Here is a 13,843-nt window from a genome sequence, read left to right as displayed (position 1 = left end):
AAAAATATAATCCGAGCAGATTCAATAGGGACCTCACACGGTCGTGCTCGGGCCCTAAAAATAATCCGAGCAGATTCAATAGGGACCTCGCACGGTCGTGCTCGGGCCCTAAATATAATCCGAGCAGATTCAATAGGGACCTCGCACGGTCGTGCTCGGGCCCTAAATATAATCCGAGCAGATTCAATAGGGACCTCGCACGGTCGTGCTCGGGCCCTAATAAACACCACGTGGAGTAGACAGAAGATGTTTTTCTTCTCCTGTTGATCAATTAACAATATCCCCCTCGATACTTGTTACCTGTAAGAGGTCAGCCAGGTGTCCAACACCTTCATCTGTTATGTTATTGTACCCGACATCCAGACCTGTTGATAAAGGAAAATGTTTTGACAAGTCATAGATGTGCTAGTTGAGGTGTTCACCTGAACCTGACCGCTCACCTGTCACACACTTCACGTGTCTCAGACATTCTGAGAGAGCGAGAGCGTCTTTGTCATCAAGTCGCTGAACTCGTCTCAGTCGGTTGTTTCCAGAAAGTTTTAAGGTGACATTCCTGCCAAACACAACAACAACAACAACAACAACTAAATGTAATTAACTTCACATGCTGCCTTCAGGTGCTCTGCATAAAGTCTTCGTTGCACGTTAGATTTACACGCCTTTGGGTGGAAATATACAAATACATTGTGTAACAAAAAGTTGATTCTGTGGTTTTATTTTCTAAATTTAGCAGTCCAGACAAAAAGTAGAACCAGGTATGTGATCCATGTTTTTAGTAATTTATTTGTACAAAGTGCTAAAAAAACCTAAACTAACCTAAAAGAAGATAATAACAGCTGCATGTAGTAGTAGCAGTTTACTGTTGTCGTTGGTCGGAGTTCAGAAAATTTTAACTACTTTATTAACTTCTGGGTAGTTTAAGTTTTAACAATGCGACATTTAATATTTTGTTTATCGTGTTTTGTATGTAAAATCAGACTTGAATGTGAGAAGGATCATGTTCCTGCGACACTACACGTAAGACTATTCAAACGTTTGTGTGGATTTGTGGTGAGTTTTCTGCCTGATCACAAGAGTTTTAAGTTAGTTTCCACCTCCTTGTCTCATGCAGTACAGTCCCAAACGGGTTCTGGGTCGGTCATTTGGTCTAAAGGGGATTCTGCAATAACAGCAGGGCAATAACACAACGCACAGCAGAGTAATGGGCAGGTAGACTTCTCTATAAATGATGTTATTCTGGTAATATTATGACTTCTTTCTGGACGCGTGAGAGAACACAGGTATGTGAGGGGGATTCTGAACGTGCAGAAAGTTTTGAAAACTCTGAAACGCAGGAGCTATTAGAGTCCAGGAGTTTCTAACTGAATTAAAATGAATTTATTATGGAGGTGAAAAGGTGCCACATGCACATTTAATGAGGTTACTTCCCCAAACAAGAGAAACAAAAGAGGAAGGAAGACTAAATCACACGTGTGTGTTGCCTCAGCAGGGATGATGTTACATTACAAAAATTGATCTACAGGAGAAACAGATCTGAAAGCAGCACAGAATGACTGAGAGCTGCTCTGACTTATACTCTGTTTGAATTGTTACCTACCGCCTGAAGCTTTCTTCTATGTAAATAAAGATGTTTTCACCATAAATTGAAGCAGAAATTGGTGCAGGATTAATGATAAATGCTCAAAATATATACCCCCCATTTAATGTGTCCCCAAGAACACTGAAGCAACACTTACACTGCTGTATTTCAACAACAAAACTACTCCACAAATTAACTACAATACAACAATTTCTGGAGGACACATTCCCAAACACCAGGTTAGGATTTGGTCTCCTGATTTAGGCTCTGATGTTTGGAGGATGGCAAGTATGCTGATCATAGGCTACTTATTCATCAGTGACCATGATTATTGATTTAGCTTTTCATCTATACATGATTTTAAATTGTGAGTTTGGCATTCTGTCACAGCAGACCTCAGCAACACTGAATCCCTCCAAACTACAGTGAAAAGCTGGCAGCCCTGGTAAAATAAAAAACTATAGCCGTCAAATAAATAGAGTAGAGTAAAAAGTCAGTAGAAGAACATTTAGAAGTATAAAAATAGTCACTTTCCACCACCGCTTTTTGAAAGTTGGAGTTTTCTGATTTCAGTCAGCAGCACCTGAAGGCAACACCCGTTCGCTTTTAGCTAAAATGGTTGTTAACTTTTCATTTTCCTTCACATTTGGACACTTACTCCGTCGCCGTTGTCTCCTCTAAGGCTTGTAAGATGTCTGGGTTTATTTCTATCTGATTTTCTGCGCAGACAGCAGCGAAATTGAACTTTTCACCGGACATCTTCACCGCCGGAGAGTTTGGGTTACTATGGCAACACGGGAGGAGGACGGCGACTCCGGAGGGACAAAAGAGTAAACAAGAAACTTAACAGAAGATTAATTAATATAATCTTAGTAATTTAACACAATAATAATAATTTACTTAATACTAACTATACTGCCAGTTGTTATATTTGAAATGTTATACTTCTATAATATAATAATGATAAATTGTAAATTTGCAATAAGGACTGAAGAGTTTCCTTATGGTTTAGAAAATCCCTCCTTCAGCTAAATAATATTTAAAACTTAATTTAAAGCCACTTTGGATCAGCTGGAAAATGATCCTATAGACCATGATGCATTGCTGCAGATTAAACTACCCAACAGGATATAAAGGAGTTAAAATGAGCTCAACCTTAAACATCTACAGCAGGAATATTAATCCAGAAGCATGATATATAAAAGACAAACATTTTACTGCAACACGAGCACTTTTACTTCCATACTTTACTTTTTTTGCAGGTTTTGACTGCAGGACTTTTGGTGGAGTATTTTCAGACTGAATACGTCTCACGTAAACCCCTAATATATATATATATATATATATATATTTAATATTGTTTAAATATTTTTACTCATTGTGCCTGATTTTGTTTGAACGTACAGTATTTTTAATTCCCTGTTTCATGTAATGTCAACTTCTACCTGTTCTTTGTATTTAATATTTTGGCAAAGTAAAAATGTGAAACAGCTGAAACTGAACATACAAATAAAGTTTTCCTTCATTATTATGACTTTCAACATGTAGATACACCTTCAGCATCTTTTAATTCTGCTGCTGTTTGACAAACCTCATCTTAATCTTTAAACAGATATTAATGTGCAAAATGAATCTGTTTCTAAATGTTTTCCAAACAGTGTGCAGAAAACTAAGTGACATAAAATAGATACTGAAAGAACTAATAATTGTTTATATCTCAACAGTCACCGAGACGAACGCACATCTGATTGTCCCTTTTTGTCTTTAATTTTTATTTTTACTGTCGTACACGTTTTATACAGGAGCGAACTTGTATATGTAATTCACATTTCTGTACAAGTAACACAGATGTTATGTATGTCCAAAATAAAAAACAAAGAAAGACAATAAAAGAAGCATGAAACAGAAAAAAAAACAACTTTCAAGTTGGTAAAAATACTGAATATAATGCAGTGTTTTTTTTACTTGAAGCACAAACACGTTAATGCTAAGACCTAAAACAGCGGCTTTAAAAAATGAACTATATTACACAGAAACAGAAACCTTTGTTTTCATTAACAGGGCTGTTCACATTAATAAAGCCACCATCACATCGTTTATGATCAATTAAATCTCAACAAGCCTCCTATTAACTACATTATCTATTAAAACAAGAGTTGTACTGGCTGTTTTTCTTTTTAAATCCACATCCAGGTCTGACACATTGATTTCTCATCCAAAAAGTAGCTTCAGCCTCAGACGAAAGGTTCGTCTCGAGTGTTTTTGGTAAAATAGGTGAATTTAAGCGGCTGGTGAAGTTTGAAACTCATTAGCAAAACGTGTGCGACGCACCTGCGCACTATATTCAGAGTGAGCCGACCGATGAAAAGACACACGGACTCTAAATGAAGACGCGTATTTAAGGACATTTGTCTCTTCTGGTCGAAGTTTAGTGAAGCGCTGATCAGACTTCTTCTGATCCCTAAAAATCAGCTGATGCCTTTGCAGTTTGAGGGACGTAACCTGTAAACGTCAGCAACTTGTAGGCACCAGCGACGCCGTGGCAGTAAAACGTTTAGTCTGAGGCCATAAATGATTCTAACTGCTACTAGATTTACTTTAATGACATCTCAATGACAAGAGGTTTCTATTGTCCCGGTCTTCAGCGTGCTGGATCAGTGCATCCCTACCGAAGTGTTAGTAAATTACACCAACGTCAGACACAAGGTAAAATCATCACTGCCGTTTAGCTACATCAGTGAATTAGGGATGCACTGATACAGATATCGACTCAAATAGCTGGATATCAGTGACAAGAGGTCGATCTTTTCAAAACCGAACTCGCCAGCCAGACTGGAACATTTTGCTAGAGAAGCTAACTTAGCATTTTGTTTTAGAAAGTTAGGAAGCTTTAAGTCGTGCCTGATGTTTCCTTCCACATAACAAAATGCTTCCCAGTCTCGTCCTCACAGTTTCACGCTGGTATCGGATCAGTACTCAGCATCAGCCCAGGTATCTGGACCAGGACTCAAAGACTCGGATCGGTGCGTCCCTAGTTTGAACGGATGTTCTGCGCACAGGTTGCAGCAGCAGCAGCCTCGAAATTTGTGTTTGACTGACGTGAATCGCGTCCTATGACGAGTTCCACCCCCTCCCGATGGTTAACACGCCACGTCTACGGACACTCGAGCAGCCAGGAACTACGGCAGAGGAAGTCAAGTTTTAAATTCCTGCAGTAGTAAAAGAGTCACACACACACACACACGAACAGTCAGACAATCAGACGGATCGTAAACCACCCGGACGATCTAAAGCACGAACTGACAGTGAGCGCGGGAGATGTTGGTATTAATCCCTCAGCGCGAAGGAAAACTGTCGACACACAACATCAGTTAGTTGGGAGGTCAAAGCTGAATCTGGCAGTTGTGTCGGATGTTTACAGGTTTAACTTTCACCTCCTGAGCGGCGGGTTTGCTGTCTGATCATCTGACTGGATTGATCTCAGCTCCTGGTTAGTAAATGTTCTTATTACCGATATAAATAATGGATAAAACTACGAAATGATTTAACATAAGTATCTTTCGCTCACAGACGACCAAACGTCCACTGATGTGTATTTTCCGTAGCTGTAAGCCTGAGCGCCGACTGCGGCTCGGGCCTCACTGCTGAGGAGGGTTGTGCTCGCCGTTGTCCACCGTCCTGATGATGACGATCTGCTCCAGGCTCTGGGCGGGCGAGGGCGGCGGCCGCAGCTGCTCCACCAGAGCGTGGAGGGTGTCCGAGTTGATGGTCTGCTCCTGGTCGGGTTCGAAGGTCACCTGTTCGGCGGGGGCGTCGACGGGCGGGGCGGGGCTCTGGATGGTGGTTTCGATGATTTCAGCGGTGTCGACGTCTGCGGCGGGCGCTGTGGCTTTGGGGTTGGGGGTGGCCGGCTCGGGGTTGGGTGGCTCGCCTTCGGGGATGGAAGCCATACCTTTGTTTTCCTGCGTGAGTTTGCTCTGGACAAACGCCACGGGATGACTGGACGCCAGGAGGACGACTGCTCACACACAAAACAGGAAGTTTTAACATGAGAAACATCAATGTACCGTAAAACAAAAATCAACATGGCGGCTTCAACGGTTTCCAGCCTGAAGGTCAAAACGCGAGCCTCTGCTCACCTGCTCGTGCTCGCTCCTTGTGTTGCCGCACTTCGTCGGCGTGAGCCTTCTCCTGGTGTTTGATCATGTTCTTCACGCTGGCGAACCGGTTTCCACACAGCAGACACTGCACGCCGGTGTTCCCGTCTGCGCACACAGACAGCACACAGTGTGAGCGACATTTAAAACCTCCCGTCACCTCCTCACATCGCCGAGGAGGAACTTTGTCGGCGGACATTTAGAGAAAAGTCCAGTTTCAAGTCGCTCTGCGTTCGTTAGTCTGAACAGGGCTCCAGGGAGCGACCAACATTTTCATTGGTCACACTGATGCACCAGCTGGGTGTGCAGCAGGGACGGGTAGCCTACTGATACCCGGTATTAACGGCGCCCTGCAGCTAAATGGTTAAAGCTGCCGTCTGAGACAAAACAGTGGCACAGGACAGGATTTAGTTTAATGACATCTCAGATATAAAGTGACTTTACTGTTGCTGCTCTGGAAAACATTTAGTTCCATTCTCACCTGATTTATTCTTTTCTTAAAAAGCATTGACTTGGTAATGAAAAAGAACTGAGAAGAGTTCTGATGAAGAACCGAACCAATAAGGAGTATCGATAAGAATATAAAATCCTAACAGTTAACGGCGCTTTTGATCAAATTAAAACATTCAAAAAACACAAAACATCCTGAGCCGTGACAGCAGATCAGCCTCCCGTCCTGCGACGTTTGTCACGCTGCTTATAATTCAGCCAAAGAAGAGCTTCCTTATTCTAAAAGAAAAACGTTTGTCTGCAGCTTTATTCTCCTTTACAATCATTTCCATAACGTGTTCAGAAATGAACAAGGCGTACGGTAACTGACAAAAAAAAAAAAGAGGAAACGCTCAAAATGCTTGTGAAACAGGTGCACCAGTGTCAACAGTCTGGAGCTTCAGACAAAAGTAAACTAGATGCTCACATTTTCTTGTACAAACTGGTGTCATGATATTTTTTAAATAATTAGATTCCCTGTATTCAAACTACAGTAATAAACAGTAACACGTGCGGCTCGACAGGAGACACATTTTTATATTTTGTTCAAAGTTAAAAAGTCACATCAGACTCTGAACATCCTGCTAAAACCCCAACATGTTGTTTTGTTTACTCTCATTTATCATTTTGGTATCAACACGAGGGTCTAGAGGATGACTTCCTGTTCACCTCCAGCTGTGTTTACAACCTCCTTCCTCTCGCCATCAAAGCAACATCCCATAAATCCCCAGGGTACGAACCCCCCCTCTGTTTTATCTGCGTGCTGTGATTTATCTTTTCAGTTCTACTGCTGTAAGCAAACTCCTGACGAGGGATCAGGGAAACTCACCCGGGTGAAGTCGCCTCATGTGTTTCTTGAGTTCGGACGACGTCACAAAACTTGCGTCACATTGCGTCTGTGTACATTTGTACGGAGTCTCTCCTGAAACAAACAAACACACAGCAATATGTTCAGGAGTCTGACAGAAGAGCAGCTTTGAGTCTGAATCTCCTCACAGGATTAATAAAACCTCTCTCACCTGTGTGTTTCCGCGCGTGTGCGATGAGCGAGGAGGAGACGGAGAACGACATGCCGCACAGGTCGCACTGGTACGGTTTCTCCCCGGTGTGTCGGCGCTTGTGATAGGTCAGCGTGCTGGACTGGGCGAACGCCTGGCCGCAGATGTCGCAGACGTACGGCTTTTCCCCGCTGTGCAGTCTGCGGAGAACAGACGAGATCGGATGTTTCTGTGAAACAACTGTGACTCCAAACACAAGGTGACAACGTGCTAAATGCTAAAATAAGACAAAATAAACAAAGAGGTAAAAGCTTTCCTGTCATTTCATTCTGTGAAGCAGCTTCTCTTACAGTTGGTATAGTTTGCTTTAAGAGGAGGAAACATACTGAGGAATAATTCAACAGTTTGGGAAAGACACTTCTTGCTGAGGGTTAGATGAGAAGATCGGTACAACTCTGACGTCTGTAAAGCTCCCAGGTTAGCTTAGCTTAGCACAAAGACTGGAAACAGAGGGAAACTGCTAGCCTAGCTCTAGACTACCAGCACCTCTAAAGCTCACGTGAACTGACATGTAGAAACTTCTAAACCGAGCTGCTGCTGTTGTTCATACTGAAACTGTACCTGATGTGTATTTTATAGTTGGACGAGGTGGCGAACTTGAAGCCGCAGCGCTCGCAGGTGTAAGGCTTCTCCTCCCCGTGGTGCATTCGGCGGTGAGCGACCAGCTGACACTTCTGAGCGAAACACTTGTCACAGTCGGAGCAACTGAACGGCTTCTCGCCTGCGACAAACAACAGAGACACGGGAAAGTTTCAGCAGGACGCCGACCTCACCCTAAAACTATCCAGATAAGCTGTCGTGGCCATCAAACTCTTTAACTCCTCCCTCGTGTCGGACAATATTGTGCAATATTATCTGTTTTAATACTTAATGTGAAACATACTCTTAGTAGGGATGCACCATAATGAAAAAAATACTGAATCCTAATACCAAACAAAAACATTCACAGGTTGTTTTTTTTTACCATTTTATGAATTAAATAGTCAAAATGAGCTTTTCCCTCCGTGTTTCCCACAGGATGTGGAGAGACTATGGAGGGGGGGTCCGGGGCCCGAGAGGGTCCAGTAAAGTAAATTACACGTGTCCATTTAGTTTCAATTAGGGCTGGACGATTAAAACATTTCATATCATTCGATTTTGATCATTATCACGATAAATGTCAAATCTTTATTTCTTTCAAGTTTAAAGGCAGATTTTTGCTCCTAAGTGAAAATTCAAGAAACCAGATGGTTAATTATGTGGTCAAACTTTTGAAACACTTGATGCCAAACAGCGGATCACTTCACAAGTCTGAGTTACAACACATGTAATGTGTTTTATACTTTCTGTGAAGATAATTAAATTAATCTTATTTCCATCCTGTATAGACGCCTTATTTTGAAAACCAGATGTTGTCACATGTGTATCCTCCTCGTGCTAAATTCATAAAGTCTCAGACACTTTAAAATGCTTCCACTCTGCCGACACGTCAACGTAATTTTTCGGTAAAATTTAATCATTTTGACTCATTAGGCCGAACACCGAAAGTGCTTTTTTGTGATTTCTGGCCGTTTCATTTCTGTGGCCGAACATTCGGTGCATCCCTAATATTTAGATTTGTATATTTTAATATTTGTTATACGTCTAGAACATCTTTCTATTATTATTTCTATTCCTTCATACTTTGATAGGCAATATGAGCAATTGTGTCAAAAGAAATTCCCCTCAGGGATAAATACAGTATTTCTGATTAAACTCTAGTTAACATTGGTGCTTGCATGTTTTTTTAAACATGTTTTAATGAAATCAAGGAAAAAATCCTGAAATTGTTCGGTTCCACCTCCTCAACTGATTTTCTCTGTTTTATTTTTTACTTTTTCACTCTTCCTTGTCACTTAATGTTGATCTCTGAAACTAAAACCTTTCAACAAGCCACCTTTGGGAATCATTGATTGAATCCCTCCGCAGCGGCGTTGAAACTCGTTTCTCGGCTCACCTGTGTGGATGCGCAGGTGAGTCTTCAGCTGGGTGGCCTGCCTGAAGTTTTTCGAGCAGAAGATGCAGACGAACGGCTTCAGGCCCTTGTGGATCTTCTCGTGTCGGTGCAGGCTGCTCGCGTCTTTAAACAGTTTGTTGCACTCGGTGCACGACAGCGACAGCTCGTCCATCTCTGACGGATCCTGCTCACCCTCCTCTTCGTCCGGCACGTAATCTTCCGCCGCCGACCAGCTCATGATCTCCTCTTCCTCCTCCTCCTCCTCCTCCTCCTTGGCGGCCCTCCTCCTGCCTCGCCCTCTCCCTCGGCCCCTCCCCCGGCCTCGCCCTCTCCGTCCCTCGCCGCTGCTCAGGCGAGGCTTCTTGGCCGGGGTGTCGTCCTCCTGCGAGGGGCTCCAGTCTGCAGACGTGTCCCCGAAGTCCTTCACGCTAGTGTCAGAATCTTCCAGCACCACAACTTCGCTGTTCCCACCACCTCTCCCCCTCCCCCTGCCCCTCCCTCTGCCTCTCCCCCTCCCCCTGCTGGCCTGGACTTTGGGGGCGCCGTCGGCCGAGCTGCTCGCCTCCACCTGCTCGCCACTGAAACTCTTCGGCTTCCTGCCTCTCTTCCTTCCCTGTCCTCTTCCAACGCTCTTCGGAGTGGTGGGGCTGTACTCTTCATCGCTCTTGTCCCCCTCCTTCACAGTTACACACCGGACCTCGTCACCCTGCTCTTTGCCTTCGTCCTGCCACTCCCCTGTGACGGAGACGATGGACAGAGGAACGGGTGAGCTGGGGCTGCCGGGAGAGGCCGGGCTGCGAGGAGAGAGACCAGCTTCTTTATCCGCCTCCGACTGGGACGTTTCGCTCAGCTCGGACCAGTGCGGGATTTCCTCCAGATACTTCGTGGCCTCGGTCATTCCCAGGAACACAGCCGCTCGTCGCACAGCTGCCTGTCTGGTGCTGAAGACATGAAGAACAAGTTTGAGTCATCAAGAAAAAAGATTCAGTTTAATATTTATTCTCTTTCTAGCTGTATTCATGTTTTACCTGCTGACGTTCATCTGTCCCGTGTAGATGAACTCTAAAAGCTTCTCCAGAGCGTAGCGGCTGACCCTGTCAGGGTCCAGCGTCGTGACCTCTTGACCCTTTTCAGCCTGGGAGGAGAAGTACTTGCTGAACGCTGCCAGGATGTTGCGGTGGGCTCTGAACTCCACGTCTCGCACCATTATGGTCACGTCGCACAAGAAGTCCATCTCCCGCTGCTGATGAAGGCGCTGCAGGAGCAGCTTCCCATGATTGGTGACATGAGCCATCTCTGCAGCTGGTGAACAACAACATCAACACCACTGGTCAGAAACTTCAAGTTAAGTTTATATAAAGAAATGTTTTGTGTATAAGATCAAATCAGCTGAGAATATTTCCATTCTGATATTTTAATCAGCCGTGCAAACTGCGTGGATTTTCTACATTAAACTTGCACTGTTTACAAAAAGCAAACAATACTTTTAATTATAGACCTGGGTTCAATTCCCCTCTGTGACATGTTCACCAACGTGTCCCTGAGCAAGACACTTAACCCCTCATTGCTCCAGAGGCGTGCGACCTCTGACATACTTAGCAATTGTAAGTTGCTTTGTATAAAAGCGTCAGCTGAATGAATAAATGTAATCTAACACTGTGTGTGGCGCTCAGCTCGAAGGCCCCGAGGTATGAAGACATACATCTTTAAAAAACGCACAAATATATAGTTTAATTTTCTTTAAAAAACGCTCCACAGGGTTGAGAGACGAACTAACACTCTGTTGGTTTTGTTCATTTAATCAGATTTGATGACAAGAAGAAAAATTAACTATGCAAACTTTATTCTTTATACTTTTTTTAGGACAACAATGGAGGGGCATGAAAATAAGAATATAATACATCACTACTACAATTTAAAGTACTTCATTTAAGACTATTTACTACCAGTTCAGGTCTTGAAATATTCAACCATGACTGGATAAATGTAAATACTTACAAACAGCCTGTAAGTTGAATAAGGCTTGTTTTGGTTGTTTGTTTTACTCACCTGGTGAAAATCCAATGTCAAGCTAGAAAACAAAGAACAGAATATTTAAATTTAATTCAAATAATAAATCAAAACATGGGCTTTTAAGACACAGGAAAACAAAACTTATATTGCAGGAGGAACTGTTTACATTTACAAAACAAAAAGTACCAACTTACTCTCAGTTAGTGTGTCTGCTTCACCTCCTCTGTAACTTAAGAGTGTGGGTTTATCTGCCGGAGAGAGACATTAATGAAAAAGATTGTGTTTTATGGCTTAATAATCTGTAAACATTAATCAATAGATTCTCTGAATCAGCAGCTTGACAGGTGAAGCGTTTTGGAAAATAAAAGCTCCCGCCTGCTTCCTGAGCAGGCCGCGCAGCCATGCTAACGCTAGCCGCGGTGTCGTAGATCGGTTACAATGACTGCTGCTGTTTGTTTGTCGTTTCACACAGATTTAGGGAAACTCTGCGTGCTGTGCGAGCTGCCTCCGGAGCGATGTTAGCAGTTAAGAGCTTCAGCAGAGCGGATACTTCATGCAGGCGAAGCTAACTGTTCCCGTAGTGGTAAAAAGCGCGGAAAACATTGTGCTCTTATTTCGAAGGTTTGACGGTTTGTACCGGCGGTGTCGGCCGTTAAGTGGCCGCAAACTGTTACAAACGCTTATTTCAGCGACGCGTCGAGGAAACACGTCGTCCGTTATAGAAACTTGTTGGAGTAAATGCATTATTTTAATCCAGCGCAAAGTAAATAAAAGCAGTAAAAGTACCTTCTAATATCCGCGATCTCCAGCCATTATCCCGTGACGTCGGCAAAGTCTCGCGAGATGACGCCGTCGTCGCCTCAAAGATGCTTTGTTCGGTCAAGATGGACACCTCCACGCCCGGACAACTGGCGAGAGGCAAAATTTAACTATCCCTGCCCAAACTAATAAATTGTTTTTTTCCTTCTTTATGAACATTTATTTACGTTTTATAGCGACTGGCAAGCAGCGTTAAGGTGCATTACCGTGACCTACCATGTTGGAGTGTGGACCAGAGGTCTCTATACCTGCTCATTAAATTCTATTGATCAACCCAGTTTCTTGCAAATAAAGGAATTGCTTCCTTAATACATTTTTTTCTCAATTCTTCCTGTCCAAGCTTCCTGATTTCCCTCCTTAATGTTTCTAGTTCTTGAAATGGTGAAGAATGACATGTTCTGATTCCTGTAATTGACAGTGTTCACATTACCCTGTAGGGGGCTTGTTTATTAAGTACTGTTTTAATAAGTCTTATTACCCTCACCCGTGTCTTGTTCTGTCCAGCGTTTCATAAATCTCTTTTGTTTTCAGTTTTGCCTGCTGTGAGTTGGAAATGACTACAGAGACATTAATGCAGAGCACGAATCAGTAAAAAGCAAAACTTTAATTAATTTCAATCGTCTGTAAAGCTGTTGCAATTTCCATCTTCTTGTCTGTACAGATAAATGGTTCCTGGTAAATGGATCCTTGGGTCCGTCTACTAGGACACACTATAATACCACACTGTAAAAATACTCTGTTACAAGTAAAGGTCATGCATTCAAAATTCACCTTAGTGAAAGTTTACCAGTAAAATCTAAGTAATAAAGTAAAAGTAGGTTAGCCTATGTGCAGTAAAATGTCCTTAAAGTAGGCTTATTAAAACCCCTTAAAGTCCCTGTGACAGATTATTGTTCCTCATGCATTCATGTTAAAGCAGGATTTTGGAGCTCATTTTGAACTCTTTTGTATCCGACTGCAACTAATGTGTATTTTAATTATGCCCATCTGCTGATTATATTCTTCATTTATTGATTGATTGTTTGGTTTGTGTAAATTCTGAAACATGTTCACAGTGCTTGTTTTTTTCAAGTGCAAAGATAATTTAAAAAACTGCATTAAAATGATCAGGAAATAAGGATCTTTAAGGAAAAGCAGCAAATCGTCACATTTGTGAAGCTGTAAAATGTTTTTATGTGAAAAATGTCTTAAAAGATGATCAAAATAGTTGCCAATTAATTTTCTGTAAATTGATAAATTAAATTAATTGACTAATCATTTCCATTGTTTACAGAAGTAACAACAAACGTACCAATATACATATACAATTAACAACCGCTGACTTAGACCAAAAATCAAGTGATTTGTTTCTAAAAACATCTTGTATGGACAGAAATAGTGTTTTAAAGAAAACTCCCAATAAAAGTCAATGTTTAAACGATAAATGTGGCCAAAACATGGACATTTGCCTGATATAATTAAAAAAAATTGTACAATAACTTTATTTTCATCAAATTTACAGTTACAATTGCATTTCAGGTGTATTTGATGATATTCAGTTGATTCATTTGAAGATGGTTTTGATGTTTTTTTGCATTGAAAATTTAACTTTTTCACCAGGCGAGGATGAAAATATCAAATTTTTCCTCATGGCATCTCCATTTAGTCTGCAATGGTAAAATATGTTTATTTAAAATGGATTTATATTAAAAGAGACCAGAATTATGCATCTAGGCCAAATGGTTGAGGAGTTATTCCTGATTCATTTTAGGTT

General features: G+C 42.1%; 2 protein-coding genes across 3 annotated transcripts in view; both read right to left on the bottom strand.

Moving 5' to 3' along the window:
- lrrc34 (leucine rich repeat containing 34) overlaps positions 1–2,363 on the bottom strand; it is a 6,905-nt gene extending 4,542 nt beyond the window's left edge. The window contains exons 1-3 of one of the 2 annotated variants that reach the window (XM_046044813.1): positions 2,238–2,363; positions 441–553; positions 301–365 (exon numbers count right to left, since the gene is read on the bottom strand). In XM_046044813.1, the coding sequence (XP_045900769.1) occupies positions 301–365; positions 441–553; positions 2,238–2,338 (279 nt within the window). In that variant the 5' untranslated portion in view covers positions 2,339–2,363. The remainder of the gene's footprint in view (positions 1–300; positions 366–440; positions 554–2,237) is intronic. The other variant, XM_046044821.1, reaches the window with a different exon arrangement.
- A 961-nt stretch (positions 2,364–3,324) lies between these two features.
- On the bottom strand, positions 3,325–12,142 carry mynn (myoneurin). The gene is made up of 10 exons (XM_046044573.1): positions 12,058–12,142; positions 11,466–11,519; positions 11,308–11,329; positions 10,287–10,560; positions 9,259–10,199; positions 7,845–8,004; positions 7,245–7,423; positions 7,055–7,147; positions 5,719–5,844; positions 3,325–5,597 (listed from the first exon to the last, which is right to left on the bottom strand). The coding sequence occupies exons 4-10, from the start codon at positions 10,550–10,552 to the stop codon at positions 5,218–5,220; spliced, it is 2,145 nt and encodes a 714-aa protein (XP_045900529.1). The 5' UTR covers positions 10,553–10,560; positions 11,308–11,329; positions 11,466–11,519; positions 12,058–12,142; the 3' UTR covers positions 3,325–5,217.
- Positions 12,143–13,843: the final 1,701 nt, after the last annotated feature.

Source organism: Micropterus dolomieu, linkage group LG01 (genome assembly GCF_021292245.1).
Source record: "Micropterus dolomieu isolate WLL.071019.BEF.003 ecotype Adirondacks linkage group LG01, ASM2129224v1, whole genome shotgun sequence".
NCBI classification, from domain to species: Eukaryota; Metazoa; Chordata; class Actinopteri; order Centrarchiformes; family Centrarchidae; genus Micropterus; species Micropterus dolomieu.
This window is presented reverse-complemented; position numbering and strand designations above follow the sequence as displayed.

Coding starts and splice junctions, on each gene's coding strand:
- mynn (XM_046044573.1), bottom strand. CDS start 10,552: ATGGCTCATGTCACCAATCATGGGAAGCTGCTCCTGCAGCGCCTTCAT. Junction 7,148..7,244: donor ACACGCGCGGAAACACACAG/GTGAGAGAGGTT, acceptor TGTTTGTTTCAG/GAGAGACTCCGTACAAATGT. Junction 5,845..7,054: donor CATGAGGCGACTTCACCCGG/GTGAGTTTCCCT, acceptor CTGTGTGCGCAG/ACGGGAACACCGGCGTGCAG.